The sequence below is a fragment of the Biomphalaria glabrata genome, chromosome 13 (genome assembly GCF_947242115.1).
Source record: "Biomphalaria glabrata chromosome 13, xgBioGlab47.1, whole genome shotgun sequence".
Lineage (NCBI taxonomy): Eukaryota > Metazoa > Mollusca > Gastropoda > Planorbidae > Biomphalaria > Biomphalaria glabrata.
Genome location: NC_074723.1, coordinates 32053424 through 32073766, shown reverse-complemented (window position 1 = coordinate 32073766; position 20343 = coordinate 32053424). Strand labels below are relative to the sequence as shown.

Here is a 20343-nt window from a genome sequence, read left to right as displayed (position 1 = left end):
CATGAATAAAACTGTTTCGATAGGCTGAGTAAAGTCTGATGTAATCATGAGTAAAATTATGGTGGATAATTTGTTTCGATGAGCACAATTGATTCTGACGTAATCATGAATGAAAGTAGGGCGTATAATTAATAGATTCTGATATAATCATAGGTTCATCGCAGTTGAGGTGATAAACAGGGGAGTGAATGTTGACGTGGTTGGGTAGAAAGACGTGAAGTTATTTTTTTTTTGTGAGTTGCAGTTTGTTGAACGTGTTCACTATAACATTTATTAATAATAATTTTATTTATAAAGCGCTGTTAACAAACAAAATGTAGGCTCATGGCGCTGCGATAACATTACAAGCATAAACACGACAGGTAACATGACAAACTAATCTTAAAAAGTTTTAAACAGGTAGGTCTTAATGTTCTTCTTGAATGTAGTGTAGCATGTTGTCTGAGATCAATGGGATGTGAGTTTCATGTGTGCTTTTACTAATACTACATTGAGGTTGATAACTGATTATATGTTGTCAATCAAAGTTACGTTCATTTTTGTTCAAAAAAGACGATTGTTCAAGTTCTGTTTAAGTTCTGCATTTAGTGATTAATAGGCGGCCATACGCCTACAACGTTTTAGTTGGCCTAGCTGTTGGGAGATACAACTCCAAGACCCTGGATCAACAGTGAGTCAACTCCAAGACCGTGGATCAACAGTGAGTCACACAATGAAAAAAAAAAAAAAGATGCAAAAAATGTTTCCATAAATAGACAACCTCATTCCCAATATATCTATATTCTGAAATGTCACGTGATGTTTGACCAGAGTGGAGACAGGAGGAGGGGGGAGGGAGAAGTCCGCTACACCTGACACATAGCAATGAGGTCAAAAGATTCAGTTTCTATCTACCGCTGTTGACTTAGCTCGGGTCTATGTCAATATTTGAACCTGGGGGACGACCCACTCAAGAGAGACTCAATTAGGGCAAATGTCGACCACGCTACCCCTCTCAAAAGTTCGCCCTATTTTGCTCTCCACCTACTCCGCCAAAAAAAAAAGGAAGCAGAGGAGACGCGCAACTCACGGGCCGGCACTGACGGAACTATGCGAGAAGCCATGACACTGAACAGACGACACGTTCGCGCCAACGTGAAGGGCAGGGGGGGGGGGGGGGAAGAGGGCAGGGGAAAGCACTCCTTTTGTCCAGTTCAATGATGAGCCAAAATGTCACATCTACAGGTGAAAATAAAACAAAGGTGAATAGAAACATTCAAATTGGCAACCAAGTTTTTCAAGCGAGGACCAGATTTTTGACACGACACTGCCAAAAATGAAGGTAGACTTACTAATGCCAAGAAAAAAGGTTTTTTAAAAAAGGTGAAAAACTAAACGCTATGAATGCAGACGTTTGCATACGGATTCTAAGTTCATACGATAAATGCGAATTATAATTAGAGTAACAAGGACTTGGAGAAATATTTTTGAAATCCATTCCACAATTCGGCTCTAAAATTGTAATTGCTACATTATTTCTGCATGCCATTTACAAATGTGACTATTTCAGATTTAAACAGATGAGTGAAAAAACAAAAGATTGTGAAAGAGACCATTGAGAAACAACTTTAAAGTAGCCAAAAGTGTTTTTTTTTTAAAGCGAAGCAACAAGACAACTTTAGGCTTTCTTAATTTTCCTTAATTAGATGCCAAAATGGCTTCCATGGAATGAATTAATTTTTTTTTACCTGTAACGATCATGTCTGTACCAAAACTTTTGTTGGTCTTTATTCTAATATGATTTAATCCTATGCTAAGGGGACATCACTCTTATTATACGATGAGCAGAAGATTTGGGGAATTGTGGGAGATACGGTATTCTCAAGTGAGATAAGCAAGTGCGGAAGAAGCAGACGTATTGCCTGTCTTTATATCTGATTTGAGTCAAGGATGTATAGTGTTTAAAAAAGAGAGAATTATTAAATTAATATTAGTTAACTAATGAAGATTGTCAAACAGATAGAATTATGTTTCCATGCTTTTAATAATAGGATTCGTGCAGGATTAAATTGCATTTCCCCATTCAGTTTGGTGAATCGTGAGTTAGAATGAATGTTATTAAAATACGATAACACGAGCCTTTGATTGACAACGGAGTACAAATATAAACAAGCAATAGAAAAAAGAAATACTTTTTTGAAACCAAAGCTTATCTAAGAAGAAATAACTGCTAATTACTGCCATTTATCTGAAAATTACAGGGTTTAGCCCCCTTTCTGCTATATAACTAAATTAAATTATTAGTACAAAATGGTTAACTAATTCGTTAATTTTTGGATTGATTCGTATATTGTTATCAACCATGAATAATTATGCAAAATTTAAACTTAAAACGTGTCTCTTAATATATAGATCTACATATACACATGATACACTAGGGATTTACATATTTACTTATATTAAGGCATTAATTATAATATATATATATATATATATATATATATATATATATATATATATATCTTACATATTTTAATACATAGCTCTACATATTCACTTAACACTTATAACAATGCTGCCTCATAATCACATATTCACTTGATAAATTACTGCCTATCACATGACCAAAACAATGTCTTCCATTCTTTCTTCATTTAGTGTAGGAGCTAGGAACTCAGTTGGAAACACGGGTTGCTATTTTAAGCCCTTCTATGACGCATATGGGATTTAAGCTCTCAAGTTAGTTTTTATTTTTGACCGGATGTTCCTAAATCGACTGATGCCATTCTTTAATGAAAAGTGGAAGAAGATTTTGGACATTGCATCTATGTTTAATACAAGACGTGCGATTTGTGCCAGAGGGACAGTCATTAGAGAAAAAAATAACACTCGATTGGAACTTTACACTAAAAGAATGTCATAGAAGTTACCGACAAAATGCGCTAATTAGCATGGCTATAACATGGCTGATAAATACCATACAACAACACAAAATCAATCTTGCCAGTAGGATGTACGCTGAAACTGAATAGGGTCAAAAGCGTCAAATCAGATACAACGTTGACTTGTAAGCTCGATTCTCTATAAAGAGTGGTGTGAAGCATCGACACTCTTTGCAATAAAGCATCGGAGCAATCCTTAATACAATGAGGCGACACCTGCACGAGGGCATCTACATCAGGTTCCGCACCGACGGTAGCATATTTAGCATACGGCTGCTCTCCCTTACAAAAATGAAAGAGATGATGCTCCTGAGCTGCTCCATGCGGACGATTGCGCCCCTACGAATAGGAGCTTCAACTTGCCGTCAATGAAGCTGCGGCTGCTGCCTCGTTTGGTCTCTACATCAATCTAAGCAAAAGAAAAACGAAGGCCACGCTTCAGAAGTCCCAAATTGGAACTCATCCAGATCCACAAATCTATGCGAATGGCCATCTCCTTCATGTAGTCAACCCCTTTTCTTCCTATGCAGTACAGTGTCCAACGATGTGTCCAGATAAATCGGCAACCGTCTCGCAAAGGCATTGATTTAGTTCGTTGTTTCATAGGTGTAAGCTTAGAGATAATGTCAAAAAAGGGCTAAGTCTAAACCACTTTTGATTTGAAGATGTAACGACGTTATATCTGGCTATTTCAGCCTTTAAGTCAATATTCTAGTCAGTACAGAAATATTAAAAAGAAAGATTATTTCTACAATATACATTGTCCTAACGGGGCTTTGTTGTTAACAATGGAAGATTTACATGTTTAATGGTAACCCATTATATATCGAAAAACCTTTAGAAATCACTATAGCGATATTTATGATTACATGGAAATAGGAATTTGACGCCTCAAATGGATCCGGATTCCGAGATCTCCCCCCCCCCCCTCCTATTTTCATCCTACCAAATCGGGCGAACTGTGCCTGTGAAAGAATCAATAGCCTATGATGGAACATTCTCCATTCTCCAGGTGTACAAGATTATCGCTGAGCTATTTAAAGGCATTTTCTGACGCACCCAACACATTGCAATGTTTGCTCTGTGTATCCTCTCTGAGCACACAGTAAGATTCAAAAAGAAAAAGAAAATACACTTCTTCATTATATATGGCCTCGTTTTGATTTGCTCAAACTGTTTCGATGACATTTCCTGTCATATGGGCGGGGCCTTGTTGGAAGTAGATGTGGGGAATGGAAGGCACAATTGCTTGGCACAATCCATGTGCGTCAGATGTGAACAATGAGATAGAAGAATTCGTTGACACAATTAACACAGTGGGGTGGAAAATGTCCTCAATTCGACAATAGAGTTATTTTATGCCTTTGTGCTATTTTTTTTTAAAGAAATATGCAAGAATTTAAAAGCTATTTTTAAAACATTAATTAACTAATATTTCTTTTACAGCCTTCCCCCGACACTACCTATTCGCAAAACGTGAAGAGATATCAAAATCCGCCACCCCCCAAACAAAACTTATAGTGACCATCGACAATAAATAGTACTTTTATGGACCACATGACACTATTTCTAACGATCACATAAACAATACTTCCTAGTTCCAAATGACCCCTAAAAAACGAACTCAGCAACCACTTCAACACTCCAACCAAGTACCAATCTCACCTCCACCTCACAACATAACACACTTATAAAACCAATCAGCTTCATAAACCTCCTGTAATTTTTCCCTTGGACAAATAGCAATACATTATTCAAATGTAGGACAAATAGAAATACATTATTCAACTGTAGGACAAATAGAAATACATTATTCAACTGTAGGACAAATAGAAATACATTATTCAACTGTTGGACAAATAGAAATACATTATTCAACTGTAGGACAAATAGAAATACATTATTCAACTGTAGGACAAATAGAAATACATTATTCAACTGTAGGACAAATAGAAATACATTATTCAAATGTAGGACAAATAGAAATACATTATTCAACTGTAGGACAAATAGAAATACATTATTCAACTGTAGGACAAATAGAAATACATTATTCAACTGTTGGACAAATAGAAATACATTATTCAACTGTAGGACAAATAGAAATACATTATTCAACTGTAGGACAAATAGAAATACATTATTCAACTGTAGGACAAATAGAAATACATTATTCAAATGTAGGACAAATAGAAATACATTATTCAACTGTAGGACAAATAGAAATACATTATTCAACTGTTGGACAAATAGAAATACATTATTCAACTGAAGGACAAATAGAAATACATTATTCAACTGTAGGGCAAATAGAAATACATTATTCAACTGTTGGACAAATAGAAATACATTATTCAACTGTAGGACAAATAGAAATACATTATTCAACTGTAGGACAAATAGAAATACATTATTCAACTGTTGGACAAATAGAAATACATTATTCAACTGTTGGACAAATAGAAATACATTTATCAACTGTTGGACAAATAGAAATACATTATTCAACTGTAGGACAAATAGAAATACATTATTCAACTGTAGGACAAATAGGAATACATTATTCAACTGTAGGACAAATAGGAATACATTATTCAACTGTAGGACAAATAGGAATACATTATTCAACCGTAGGACAAATAGAAATACATTATTCAACTGTAGGACAAATAGAAATACATTATTCAACTGTAGGACAAATTGAAATACATTATTCAACTGTAGGACAAATAGAAATACATTATTCAACTGTTGTCATTATAATGCTTTGGTTGTTTTCCATAAAAGAAAATTGAACTGCTTGTCTATTGGGTGGTTGGCTTTATAACAAGATGCTACGATACATACAAAATGCATTCAGCGGTAAGTCACTTTAAAATACAACACACACTGAAATAGCCCGCGGCTGCTGTCTCCTTGTTTCTCATGTAGGCGACTTTAAACCTTTAAACCGTGGTGTGATTGACAACAGCCTCGCACCAGTAACCGATCAAGAAGATTCATATAAATATAATACAGCAGGGATGCTTAAGCTAAGACCCGCGTACCCTTTCCGGCCAGTAACGTAATGCAACCTGAGCCCTAGAATCTTCCCTCCACGCTGCGTAATGAGCCTCAAGGTGGCACTGGCTACAGATGTCACAAAGGCACAATTTTGAGAAGCTAGTTTACAGTGAGAAAGCGCGGTGGCTGAATCTTGGGGGTCCGAATCCTAGCTCTAAAGTGTAAATTATAATTTTAAGTCGGAATTCGAGAGTGGGTACCTGACATTAGTTGAAGAAAAGTAAAGGCAGTTGGTCGTTGTGCTTGCCACATGACACACTCGTTAACAGTAGGCCTAGGAAACAGATGACCTTTACATCATCTGACCTACAGACCACAAGGTCTGAAAGGGGGACTTTACTGAGACTGCAATTTATGATTAAAACGTTTTTATAATCTGCGTTTTCAATTTAAGAACACCTCATTTTCTTCTACAAAAACATCTTAATGCTAAAACGACTTCTTTTTCTTTTAAAAAAAAAATTTCGACTTCGAATAAATCGACTAGTATCAATAAAAAAAAAAGATTGTCAAATTGTTATAAATTCTAGTCAACGATAACAATTTCTGCCTCACAGGAATGACGAGTAACTTTTGTTATACTGATGGATGAGTCGTTAAAGGATTAAAAAAAAAATACTCTTAGATTAAGGAAAAATTTTTTTGAAAAAGGTAACTAAGACAAAGTTAATTAACAAATCCATTACCAAGTCTTGGATATAATCTTTAGATTAAGGCTCAGTCTTTGCTAAAATCCCCACATTTACATTCAATTATTTTATTTTGCACTAGCTGTCTTTCAATTCCGATCGCCCAATTTTCTACACAAGGCTATCCCCAATCAGCTCACTACAAATTCTATATCACAACAAAGTCAATTAATTATGACTAGAATTGATTTTTTTTTAAATTGATTCATGTGTTGTCATCGAACAGGAGTTTATATGCAAAAATAAGATGACGACGCCTGGATGAGAAGAGGTCGAAAAAAATCGACTGCGACCAAGTCTAAAACATACAAGAAACATTCAAAGTGACTTCATTTATATAAGCCTTGTAGAAGAACAGAAGTGGGGGGCATAAAGGTGTCCACACAACCATGACTGAAAATAATAATTTAAAAAATGAGAGTAGGCCTATGCAGTGGACAACTAATCAAAGAAACCATCATCCACTTCACCTCTCTCTCTCACACACACACACACTAACTCTCTCTCTCTCACACACACTCACTGACTCTCTCTTCTCAAACGTTTGAATTCAATTTACTAAGTGCACTGGGAGACTTTAAAGTGACACATCTTTAAAAAAAAAAAGTTGCCAACTCCGCACGCCACGTAGAAAGAAAAAACAAAACGCTGAAGAGTAAGACCTGCAGGGCGGGAAATCACAGTAAGCCACTGCGGGTGATGACGCAGACGCAGTCAGCCGAGCCCGGATGATCAAATGACGCTGCACATTGGCGGACACATCTACACATATTCAACCTGCAAGCTTTAGATCACACACCGGAAAAAAAAAGCCCATAAAAATACAACACAGGCCCTGCAAATAAGACTCAATTTTTTTTTAGCCATTCACTCCCGTTGTTCTCTATCCAGTAATAATCAATTTGTTTTCAAAAACATCGTCTTGATTTTTACAAACTTGATAATAACATATTCACAGAGTCAAAACAAGATCTTCGTCCCATTACATTACACGTATCCTAAACAAAAAGGCAGAAGTTAAATTCAAATGTTTGTAAAATGTTTTGCATGTTTCTAGTGTTCCTTCAGAGTTGACGATAATCTACATCCTAGTCCTAACCTCCCGCAGGACGACAGGGGATGGCAGCGGGCAGGGTTTGAACCCTCGACCATCGAGACAACCGAACGACAGTCCAGCGTGCATACCGTAAACCTGGCAGCAATTGGTGATAGTCGATTCAATGATTATACTCTAATAATCAAGTAATCCTAACTTGCTTCTGATTCATGCAGCTGAACTATCCTTCAGTTCATCCCAAGTATAAGATAAAACCGGAACAAACGAAGGTGCCTATTAACATAAACTAAAAGCCAGAGGTGTAAGACGCTAAGTTTATGTAAGGTAGTGATCACCAAGTATATTAGTGTAACTACAATTTTTAAATCAAATACGTAGAGATTCAAAATGATATAACAGCATAAAAACATATGCTACTAAAACTAGAATAAACTTCAAAATGATAAGATAACATAATATAAAATAAGCTACTACAACTAAAACAAACGTATGTAGTGATGAGGCCTTAACAAAAGTAGAAATTTAGTCCGATGTGTGAGACGAGAAGATGATATAAGTGTTCATGTTGTTATTTTAAAACAAAAATTAAATATAAGTACGTTCAGCCAAAATGATAAGGCAACATAGCCTAAAATCAGAATAAACTTACGTAGCTAACCAAATGCGAAAATGGTGTCAGAAGTGAGGGACGCCAAGTTTATGGCAGGTTAGTGATCTCGATCTCTAAGTAATAGTAAGTATGTTCTTTTTTTAAAAGAATACAAATTATAATTTTTACTAGGAATTAGAGAGTATGTGAGTACCCCCATGTAGGAGCCACTTTTGAATTAGAGAATCAAAGTGTTGGTCCTACTCAGCAGTGATGTTTAGGAAAAGCAAGCTCAACGAGAGGAAAACAGATAAAGCCTGACACGTTAGAAAGTTGAACTTTCAGCGCATACAATAGCGAACAATTTTAAAACTATGCGGCACACCCGATAGATATATTTATATAACGAATGGGGGCCATAGAATGGTTATTTCTAGCAACATGTAAGTGTATCAATTAGATCAAGACTTAACATTCCGACGCAAATCTCGACGCGGAATTAAGGCTGGGACAAAATGGCGCCCGTTCATCCGGGTATTCGCGTGGCTGTGAAAGTTAAAAACCATTAATTAAACAGACAGTTACAAACAGTTTAGACTTCACTTTGATTATGCAGGGGCGTAGCTATGAATTCGCCATCATCTGTAGGCCCAGGGGCCCCCCTCCCTCACCCTAGCTACGCCAATGTTATTAGGATTGGATCAAATCAAAAAGCAATGCACAGGAAGAGATTTGTGAACAATGTTTCCTCTTAGGGCACGGTAATGACAAATGTGATATGCTATAAGCATTGTTTTGAAACGCTGTATTTGGGTCGGTGCATGTGTCACGTGGTGTTACGCATTGCGTTTGTCATACAAGAAAGAACGGTCAACTCTAATGTTTCATGTCACAGCTCGAGCAAGTCAGTGTGACCCAAGAGGCTTTAGCAACAAAACGATATGATAAATGTTATATCATCAGAATCTAACAGTTTCGGAATTTCGAATGGCATACCATCAGGGCCGGCCTTAGGCCACTGCAACCTATGCGGCCGCAGTGGGCCCGGCACTTGCATAGGCCCCACGCGATGCGAATTCTAGGTGTAAATTATTAAATTAAACCATTTTAACTTATTATTAAAGGGTTACTGGAATTCTCCTGAAATTATAACAAAAAGTCATGAATATCTCGTGAAATTATTAAAATCTTATGAAAACTGATGCAAATCTCCTTAAAACAGACAAAATTGTCATTTCTGGGTGTCATTCAATATGGAAAACGCCAATCATATTCGTGATTAAAAAAAAACGAAACGGCTTTGCCAGCTTTCATTTAATAAAAATGTAATAATAAACCGAAATTTAACCAAAAACAAGAATTTCAAATACTTAATTTACTTTAATAATACTTTAAATCTATCTCAACATCTTCGAAAAAAAAAAAAAGATATTTTGCTAGTCGATAGTAAATCTAAAAGGCAGAACTGAATGTTTATCGGCTTTTTTTTTTTTGAAAAACTACTATGTACTGTACATGGTTCGTCAAGTTAATTTGACAGCGATTTTGTACTTAGTAAACTATAAATAAAATGCAAAGGCGAATTTATTTTCTAATACAAAATCTTAATTTTAACTTATTATCCTAATTATTAGGCAAATTAGGCCCCGCGCAATCCATTTCGCACAGGGCCCGCAACCTGTAGGACCGCCCAGCATACCATATGCATCTCTGATAAGATTTTAAAATGCATTAACTAAACAACAAAAAAAATAATTGTAAGTTCAATGGAGCAGAATCTTTGTGGCAGGGCCGGTTTTTTTGCAACCTATGCGGTCGCAGTGGGCCCCGCACTTTCATAGGCCCCGCGCAATTTTTAGGTGTAAATTATTAAATTAAACCATTTTAATTTATTATTAAATGGCTCCTGGAATTCTCATGAAATTGCGAGATATAAGAAAAAGTCATGTTAACTCCCTGAAATTATTAAAATCTTTTGAAAACTCGTGCAAATCTAAAAAAGAGAACAGATAAAATTGTCATTTCGGGGTGTCATTGTCAGCTTTCATTTAATAAAAATGTAATAATAAGGCAAATTTTAACTACAAGAAGTTCAAATACTTAATTTACTTTATCTACTGTAGATGGCTCGTAAAGTTAATTTGACAGTGATTTTGTACGTAGTAAAGAATGAATAAAATGCTAAGACGAATTTACTTTCTAATATAAAATCTTAATTTTTACTTATTATCTTTGTCCCTACCTAGACTGGGGCCCGCGCAATCCGTTTCGCATAGGCCACGCAATCTGTAGGACCGGCCCTGCTTTGTGGCGGATCGTAGGTCATTGTGTTATGTCACAAACTGAGCGTTTAATTCACTTCAGGAGTCACCAGTAACTGTGCCAGGATACTACTGTCGGACCTCACAGCACATAAGTATATCCAGTTCCCGGGACCAACATGGGGGGAGGGGGTCTTTGTGGCCAGCACAGCTGAACGCATGACACTACTTTTAAAAGTATTATATGTCCAGGTGCATTTATCTAGGATACTTACGCCAAGAACCTCCAGTCTTCACACTTTTCAAAAATTTTTTGTCCGTGTTTTCAACCCTTACCGACATAGACTGGCTAGTAACTACATTACAATATACCAGAGATACACACAACTACAGCCTGCGGGTCATATTCAGCCCGTTACTTTTAAAGCAAGTGAGAAAATTAATTTCCCTTGCGCAGCCTCAGAAAGATCCTGAAAATCGCATGACAAGAGTGTGTACCACTGAGAAACTTGTTCGAAGAGGTCTTCCCTGCAACTCCGCCTATACTGGCTAGGTCATGTCCGCGAATGGAGGATGAAAGTATACAGAAAGTCATACTCTCGACTGAGTCAAGAAAAACTAGCCATCATTGTCTCCGACATGCGGATGTAATCAAACGGGACTTCAAAGCAGTGGGTATCGATGCTGATTACTGGGAAGACATGGTCCTAGAACACACTATGCGGAGAGAGATGGCGTCCAAGAAAGTTATGGATTTCGAAAAAGCATAGACATCAGCGCTGGAAGAAAAGCGTGCAATAAATAAATGGCTCCTCTACCACCGAAGCGAATGCCACCTTAACCTACGATACACGTGGACGGGAATGTCTTCTCCAGAATAAGGCTCAACAGTCACACGAAAAAGTGTTCTAGAGATGAACTTTAGTCGTGCTACGGCTGAAGGAGGCCAGCATACTTGGTTCTATCCGGCCCCTTGATGCGGCCCACAGAGAATATCGAGATCACATAGGAGGGGAGTTCCATTGAAATCAATATTTTTTTTTTGGTGACGATGCAGCCAGGGATATATGTATCGTAAATGTGTGTGGCAGGGGCGGCATCAGGGGAGGGGGTGGCGAGTAAGGCCTCAAAAAGGGGCCCCGCGATAAAATAGAATCTTGTAGATCTTTTGTTCCGTCACGTAAAAATATTCGAGGCACTGATATGACACTCGCTTAGGGCCCCGCGAACTGCTAAGGCCGCCTCTCCATGTGGCCCCGGGAGCGAAAAAATGTGGGCACCACTGCTGTACGCAGATCTAAGCACGTCACCCCCCACCCACACACACAAATAACACAACCTAACACACCTACACCGGGTCTGCGGTTTCAAACTTATACGCACCAAATCTACCTTGTCAGGCCCGTAGCACCGAATGTGACAATGAAGTCGAATTGGGTAAAAAAAAGGTGGGGGTGGGGAGGGCTGGTTTAGGGAACAGTTTTTGAGGGGGGCGGGGGGAACTACAAAGAGAAGAACAGCAGGTGCTAGACAGTAGAAGGTGGGGTGGGGATCATGCCGACACAAAAGCGTAGACTAACAACTTTTTTTTTATTTTTAAATTCCTATTTTAGAGCACTGTCATACTATATAGAGTTATTTTGTGCGCGTGTGTTTTTAATTCATGAACCATTTTAAAGACATTGTCAGATTCGGCATCATTCGTGTAAAAAAAAAAAAAAACGAGTCAGGGAAAAAAAAAAAGTCGTTTTGTGCGCGTGTGTGTAGTGTGTGTGTGTCGTCGTCGTTTTTTTTTTTTTTTTGAATAAAAAAGTGAGGAGCTATTCAATTTCAAATTTCATCATAGCATGCCAAATTTTCGACATGTCAAAGTTTCTAATTTGGTTTTCGAAATTAAATATGCGTATTGTATGCACATACATATTTTTTTAAATAAGAAAAAAGGGGGAAAAAAACTTCGCGTATGGATACATTACATGGATCAAGATGTCAGTAACCCACTAGTGACCGTCAAGTTTAATTAACTTTAAAACATGTTCAGTGACACACAAACACTGTTGTTTTCTAATAGTATTCTAAACGAGCGCTTTATTAGCATTATTGTTTTACATGTTTCGGATGTTCCTTTAGATTCTGAAGATAATTACAACCTAGCCCATATATCACGCTGGGCGACGGGGGATGGCAGCGGGCAGGGTTCGATCCTGGGACCTTCAAGACCACCGAAAGACAGTCCGGAGCGCATACTACACGACCAGGCAGCCATCCATAATCATATTAAATATCATTTTTAATACAAGTTTAAAAAAGTAGTTTTTTTATTCATTATATATGTGTGTCATATATATATATATATATAGGAGAACAGCGCAAGTGCGCTACAAGAACACTACTCGATGTGGTGGAAGTTGTTAGTCCAGATCAAGTCACTATAACGGGACTACCCAGAAAGCTCATTTTCAGCATGGTTCCGGCCGAATTTCGAGTCACTGTGCTCCCGCTGCAGGGAGAATGAGGGAACCGTGTCTCATGTTCTTTGTGCTTTTCCCCAGACTTGCCGTTTGCGAGTTGAAATGCTAAGAATCACTTTTATCTCAAAGCAAACTGAGTAGTTGGTTACAAAGAGAGATAATAAGAAATTGAAATTAAGAATTTAAAGCTATACTTAGTGAATGCCCTTTGGCCAAGTAAACACTAACTCAATGAAAAGGTCATAACAAATCGTGGAGTCTTGGAGTGCAGAAATCTACACAACATTGATCATACATTACAGGTAAATAACTAAAAATAACAGGAAGAGACTAATTAAATTACAAAATTCATTTCATTCATTATGGTAATGAAACTATTGGTATTTTTCTACATACTTTGCATTAACATTTTTAGAGAAAGAATGCATAGACATCAGGCTACACTTGAAGACCTTTGATGTAGAATTCAAAGAAATCACAAAATTCCCATGATTTAAAATCAAACATAGCATGTATCAGGGAGACAATAATAAGAAACAAAAATCCCGCCTCCTCTTCACAGAATACTCAGCAAGATTCTAAGGTCTTCAGTAATGGTGACCAGTTCCAAATGTAATAAGAAGCTCATGTAGAGAGAAAACAAACACTAGACCTACAACAAAAGGAGATTGGAAAGTTGTTATATATGCAGACTCTTAAGCAACTCTTGTAGATCCCAGTTGTATTCACAAATAAGGCTACCTGGTCGTGTGGTATGCGTGCTGGACTGTTGTTCGGACTTCTCGATGGTCTAGGGTTCATACCCTACCCGCTACCATCCCTCGTCATCCTGTGGGAGGTTAGGAAGTAAATTATCTTCAACTTTGAAGGAACATCCGAAACATGTAAAACATACAAACTGCTTACTGAACACCATAAGTACCTGTTGCTCCGCTCAACATAATTTAATATTGATTTGTCGAATTTCAGACGCTCTTCAGAAAAGAAGATTATTTTGTCCAAACCCAAACCTCCTGAATGATTGTAGGAGATGGAAGCGGAATGAGTTCGATACTGGGATCACTGCAATGACCAGACATATTTTAAACATAGTGAAGATAAAATGATTTGCCTGAGTGAATGACCAGACATATTTTAAACATAGTGAAGATAAAATGATTTGCCTGAGTGAATGACCAGACATATTTTAAACATAGTGAAGATAAAATGATTTGCCTGAGTGAATGACCAAACATATTTTAAACATAGTGAAGATAAAATGATTTGCCTGAGTGAATGACCAGACATATTTTAAACATAGTGAAGATACAATGACTTGTCTGAGTGAATGACCAGACATATTTTAAACATAGTGAAGATAAAATGATTTGCCTGAGTGAATGACCAGACATATTTTAAACATAGTGAAGATAAAATGATTTGCCTGAGTGAATGACCAGACATATTTTAAACATAGTGAAGATAAAATGATTTGCCTGAGTGAATGACCAGACATATTTTAAACATAGTGAAGATAAAATGATTTGCCTGAGTGAATGACCAAACATATTTTAAACATAGTGAAGATAAAATGATTTGCCTGAGTGAATGACCAGACATATTTTAAACATAGTGAAGATACAATGACTTGTCTGAGTGAATGAACAGACATATTTTAAACATAGTGAAGATAAAATGATTTGCCTGAGTGAATGACCAGACATATTTTAAACATAGTGAAGATAAAATGATTTGCCTGAGTGAATGACCAGACATATTTTAAACATAGTGAAGATAAAATGATTTGCCTGAGTGAATGACCAGACATATTTTAAACATAGTGAAGATAAAATGATTTGCCTGAGTGAATAAACCAGACATATTTTAAACATAGTGAAGATAAAATGATTTGCCTGAGTGAATGACCAGACATATTTTAAACATAGTGAAGATATACAATGACTTGCCTGAGTGAATGACCAGACATATTTTAAACATAGTGAAGATAAAATGATTTGCCTGAGTGAATGACCAGACATATTTTAAACATAGTGAAGATAACATTTTAATCAAATTGGAATTACTATGGTCTCTGGGAGACTGGTTAGAGTGTATCTCTAATTTCTTTAATAAACGTGTAGTAAAATTGCAGTTTATGTTTAAGACAAAGAAGTACTAATTTAGTGATCCATAAACCTACTTTGTACTTATTTCAAGCAAAATGAATATTAATGTGAAAATTAATGTGTGACATTGTGAATACTATTTGTAGTGGAAAATTACTATTCCGTCTATTTACCAAAATTATAAAAATTGGTTTATATGTATGTATACACATGTAAAACAACATATAAAAAATGAAAATAAAAGGAGTAGATTTACCTAAGCTAGTAAGATACTTTTGAGATTTCAACACAATGAAAGGACAGACAAATAAAAAAAAAAAGCTATTTTTACTAGGGAAGGAAAATTGAGAACCAAAAACAACAAAGAAAATTATCTTCAAATAATCCAATACCTAAGACATGTGTAGGTCCATCTGGCTTTCAAGGACCTTCCTTCAGGAAGCAGTGCCAGGAAGGGGAGGAGGCAGAGGGAGAAAGTGATGGAAAGACAACATAAAAGAATGGGACAGGCTGGCCATTGAAAGACGAGAAAGACACGGTTGATAAATCTTGCATGGTGCCCTAACCGTTTGATTTGATTTGATTTTAGGCACATCGGCACAATTTAGACCATGCCTTGCCTGCAGTCCCTTAAGGACTACTCTCTCTCTAAACAACAAGGGCCAGATTCTATACAGTCATATCATTAAAATCAAGGTCTATTCACAGTTAAAATAGTAAAGGTAGTAAATTTTTTAAATATTTGGTAAAAATAGACTAAGGAATATATGGTGAAGACATGTGAAGCATATGCCATACAGTGTCTGTTGACAAAAGTTTACTTGAACATTGTCTAGTCAGGTCAGTGACCAGAAGACTAGCATCCCAGAAATGTGTTATATTTCAATGCTGGTTCAACAAGAGTTTGTCATTTCCCATGAAATTCTATTTCCTTAACTCTTCAGGTGCACTATGCTTATGTCTAGAGTCAGGCCAAACCTTACCCCAAACACAATAGCACTAGCAGTGCACAGGAAGCACTCAACCACATTAGTCTAAATTAAAAATCTTGTAAACAAGATCAGGTAATTGAGAACAGTAACCGAAAATCTAGTCAACGACAACAAAAAACCCCAGACTGTACAATATTTAGCACAAAATGATATGGGAAAATTTTAAAATTCAGTTAAAAAAAAAAAAATCCTAAAAAGAACATTTGGATCTCAGAGTGTATCTGATCAATAAATCATTTGAACAAACTAGTGGTGTGAAATCAAGCTCTATTGAACCAGATCTGCCTCCACCATACACATAAACAAAACAGGTTGCCATGGTATCTAAAGGAAACAAATCAATAACTGGATTTTAAAACATTCATCCCGATAGGACGCACATTTTTTTTTTAAATATAGGTGGGGTGGATAAGATGGAAGAAAGGAGAGAGAGAGAGAGAGAGAGAGAGAGGGAGGGAGAACATAAAGTAATGGAAAAAAAAAGAATGGGAGGAGTGAGTACAACAAAAGAAACCCAATCAAAGAAAAAAATTTTTTCATGACTACAATACTGGGCCCAGAGATTGATAGCGGCCAGTATGGTTTTCAGGGCTGGTGGGTTAACAAAAATAGTACAGACAATTAACTCTCACATTATAACAAACAAATATGGTCCTTCGGTACAAACTCAATAAAAACTTGAGAAAAAAAAATATTTCAAACAAAAGTAGAATTATTAACAAAAATATGTTAAAAAAAACAAACAAACAAGAACAAGACTTTTTGTTAAAAATGTTTCAATTTAAAACAATTTAAAAATTAATTCAGCTTGTCATTACTATTTTGAAAAAAATTCTAAATTTTTTTTTAAAGTGCATTTTACTGGTAGATGGATTTTAAAAATAAAAGAGTAAAGGGAAGCAATCAATAAATAATTGTTATTTCAATTTTTTGCCCTTTTAACTTTCTGATTTCCTGAAGAATAAAAAAACAAAACCAATGCTTATAAGCTTGAGTTCACAGATATTGTATTTTAGACCTACTTAGGTTTGAAAATGGTAAGATTTTTATTTTCCTAATTGTGTACTTTTTTTCTTATGAAACATGATAATAGTCACATTTTGAAAACATTCAGATAAAAGAATTGAAATAGAAGCAATTGTCTTCTCTCAATAGACACATTGCTAGATTATTGTTGCTTAGAGTTTAGGTAATGATTGCACAATTTAGTGTTTCATGTTAGATATAATTACTGCTAAGGAAATCAATTTGAATGCAAGCTGTACAGAAATGTTTATCTTTAACAATTTATTTTAGCAATCTTTTTGATTCACTATTTTATGCAGTTTTTAAAATTAAATTGTTACTTTGAAAATATTATTATTTTTTTAAATAATAGATAATTATTTAAAATTTTCTTTATTTCATGACAGTTTATAAATAAACTGTTCATGGAATATGATCCTCAAAAAACAAAGTAAGAAATCTGCTAAGCATTATGAAAAAATAACTCTTTCAATTAAATAGTTCTATACATACCTAAAGAATAATTAACATATTTTACGCACTTGAAATATTTTTTTTAATCATAACTAAATATACTTTAAAGCACATTTCATTAGTTTCAGGCTATACTAGTTAACAATAAGGAATTTGGACCGAAACGTTAAAGAGTCATTTTTGTTCGTTAAAGAGTCATTTTTGTTCGTGTTAGGTTTTATGTAGCCACAATAACATCATGATCAAATCAAAGACTAAAATTAGGCATGAAATGGGAACAGTTCATATGTTAACCTGTTACGAGGCAGTCAAGTTTGTTTAATTGAGAAGTTTTGGACTTTGTTAAATTTAGTTTGCGAACTGTGATGATTTAGACAGATTCAATTCAGCACCGGATTAAATGTTATGATCATCAACACTCTTGACTGTCTCATTTCATTGTTGGTCTTTTGCCTGTGTTGATTTGTCAGCGGGAATAAACTGTTACCTTGGCCTTAACATTGCAAACACTCTACTCAAGACACAGTGAAGAGATTACTACACTAGTTACATCTTTAATTAAAAAACTGCCTATTGCCAATGATAGGCCTACAATTGCAATCAAAGTGATTATAAGGTTATCAATATGTCTTTCAAAATTATGCATTAGTTAAATTTTGAACAATATCCAATCCTATCCAATAAACTAGTTTTATTTTTCAAAAAATTAACTGTCAGTAATTACGCAGGGATACAAAGCAATAAAAAAAAAATTAAGGTTATCAAGGTGCCATTCAAAATTGTGTACAAGACAGTGGCGTAGCTATGATGGTCATATAGGGGGAGGGGAGAATTTGAAAATCTCTATGGGCCCCACTTGAGGGGGCCCCCTAAATGAGTGTTAGAATTTTTTTTTTTAACATAAAATATTACCCCATTATTACATGTCATAATGTCGAAAGTCCAAATGCAGAGGTTAAGCCCTCCGAGTCCCCAATCGATGCCAAATTCCTAGCTATGCCACTGGCAAAAGATATTAGAAAAAGTTTGAAAAAGTGTGTCTAATGTTCGTAAGTATACTTCATCTAAACCAGCAACAATTTGATAATCGTCACATTTGATTTGTGACCCCATTTAAAAAAAAAAAAAAGCAACCACCAGGTGTAAAAAAAAAAAGCCATACTAAACAAAAGAGGTCAAGGACAAGTATAGCTATATAAAGAATAGGAAGGAATTGTACATGCTGTGTTTACATTGCTAGCAAATGTAGTCTGTTTACACTATGTTAGTTGATTTTATATGAGGCAAAGAATGAAAGAAGTAAGTTAGTCAAGTAACTATTTTCACTAGAATGATGGAACGGTGAGGAGAGGAGAGGAATGGTAGGAAATGAGGTCCTACCTTTTTCTTTTTCATAAAATGAAGGAATGACTCTTGTAAATTTCTTTTTTGCTTTGGCTTTAATTGTTTTTCTGCTTGAACTTCAAAAGCAACTGGGCATTTAAGACTGTTATTGTTTATCACCGTTGTTCTGTTAGCTTCGTCAGAATGACAAGGAAAATGAGACAAAATTTCTGTGTTATTGTTTTTGGAAGCGTCCTGACAACTAGATCTAGGTCTAATGCTGGACGTATCCAAAGAACTTGCATCCAGAATAAGAGTGCCAGAAGTAGTGTGATTGGATCTGTCAATCTTGGTAGTACTAGATCTAGTGTTTTCATTTAAGTATACTTTGGAGGCAGACGCATGGGACGAACAGTCAGCAATTGCAGATATTCCTAACGGTGTTTCGTTATTGTCCGCCATTTTGAATTAGCGATAAACATGCATATGTAAGAATAAAGCCAACGAACTGGCATTCCGCCCCTTTAAAATCGATTTCTGTCCTAGAGCGTTCTAGAATAGATCTAGCATTGATTTCATTCAACATACCTTCTTAGAGGCGCATATAGATCTAGATTTCTAGATCTAGTGTAAATCTATACATAGTGTAGAATTGACATTATGACTGTTTCTATTTTTAAGCGGAGCGCCCTTGACGATGGCAAAACATTGAAGACGAGATATGCTATGTATTTTCTCACGATTGGTTGCGATGCCGATCGATTAGCCTATCAAACATTGGGACACAAGCAGTTCGAAGGGCTTCATAATTTCTTTCACTACGAGAGTATCACAGAAGGGGACACTACTCAAACAATGCACAAATTGGAAATAGAAAATAGCGGTTACTGTTCTTAACACCGCATGACCTCAACCATAGACATTAATACTAAAAAAAATGGAGATCTGTATTTAAAATTTAAAAAAAAATAGATCTAGATTATAGAGGCTTATTAAAAAAAGATATAAATCAAAGAACATTAAAACTAAATGTTATTGAACCTTGGTTAATCATGGAATCATGGGTTATGTATTATGCATATGAGACCCCTCAAGTAGGCCTCAACTCACGAAAACATTAAGAAACTAGAACAGACACAAAATATAACAATGCGATTCATAACAGACGAATATTGACATTTGATTAGAGTGACTCCTTTAGAAAAATCATTAAATTTAGAAAGTTTTCAGGAGAGAAAACTAAAAAGTAAAGTAGCAATTGTACATAAGAAAAAAAAAACTGAACCATAATCTTCGAATACAAAAACAAAATGTAATAAAAATACTCAGAAAGGCACAAAGTTAAAATCACTTTTCTTGTTTCATATGCTAGGACAAATTTGTACAAATGCTC

The 20343-nt window shown here is 35.7% G+C and overlaps 1 protein-coding gene across 4 annotated transcripts in view; it reads right to left on the bottom strand.

The window, feature by feature from the left end:
* The window catches only part of LOC106062948 (uncharacterized), a 192057-nt gene extending 172378 nt beyond the window's left edge, over window positions 1-19679 (bottom strand). For 2 of the 4 annotated variants that reach the window (XR_008774238.1, XM_056007479.1), the window contains exon 1: window positions 19008-19679. Coding sequence is in view for 3 of the 4 variants with exons in the window: in XM_056007479.1 (XP_055863454.1) it covers window positions 19008-19412 (405 nt within the window). In the remaining variant the exon portion in view is untranslated. The remainder of the gene's footprint in view (window positions 1-19007) is intronic. The other 2 variants (XM_056007476.1, XM_056007477.1) reach the window with 2 other exon arrangements.
* Window positions 19680-20343: the final 664 nt, after the last annotated feature.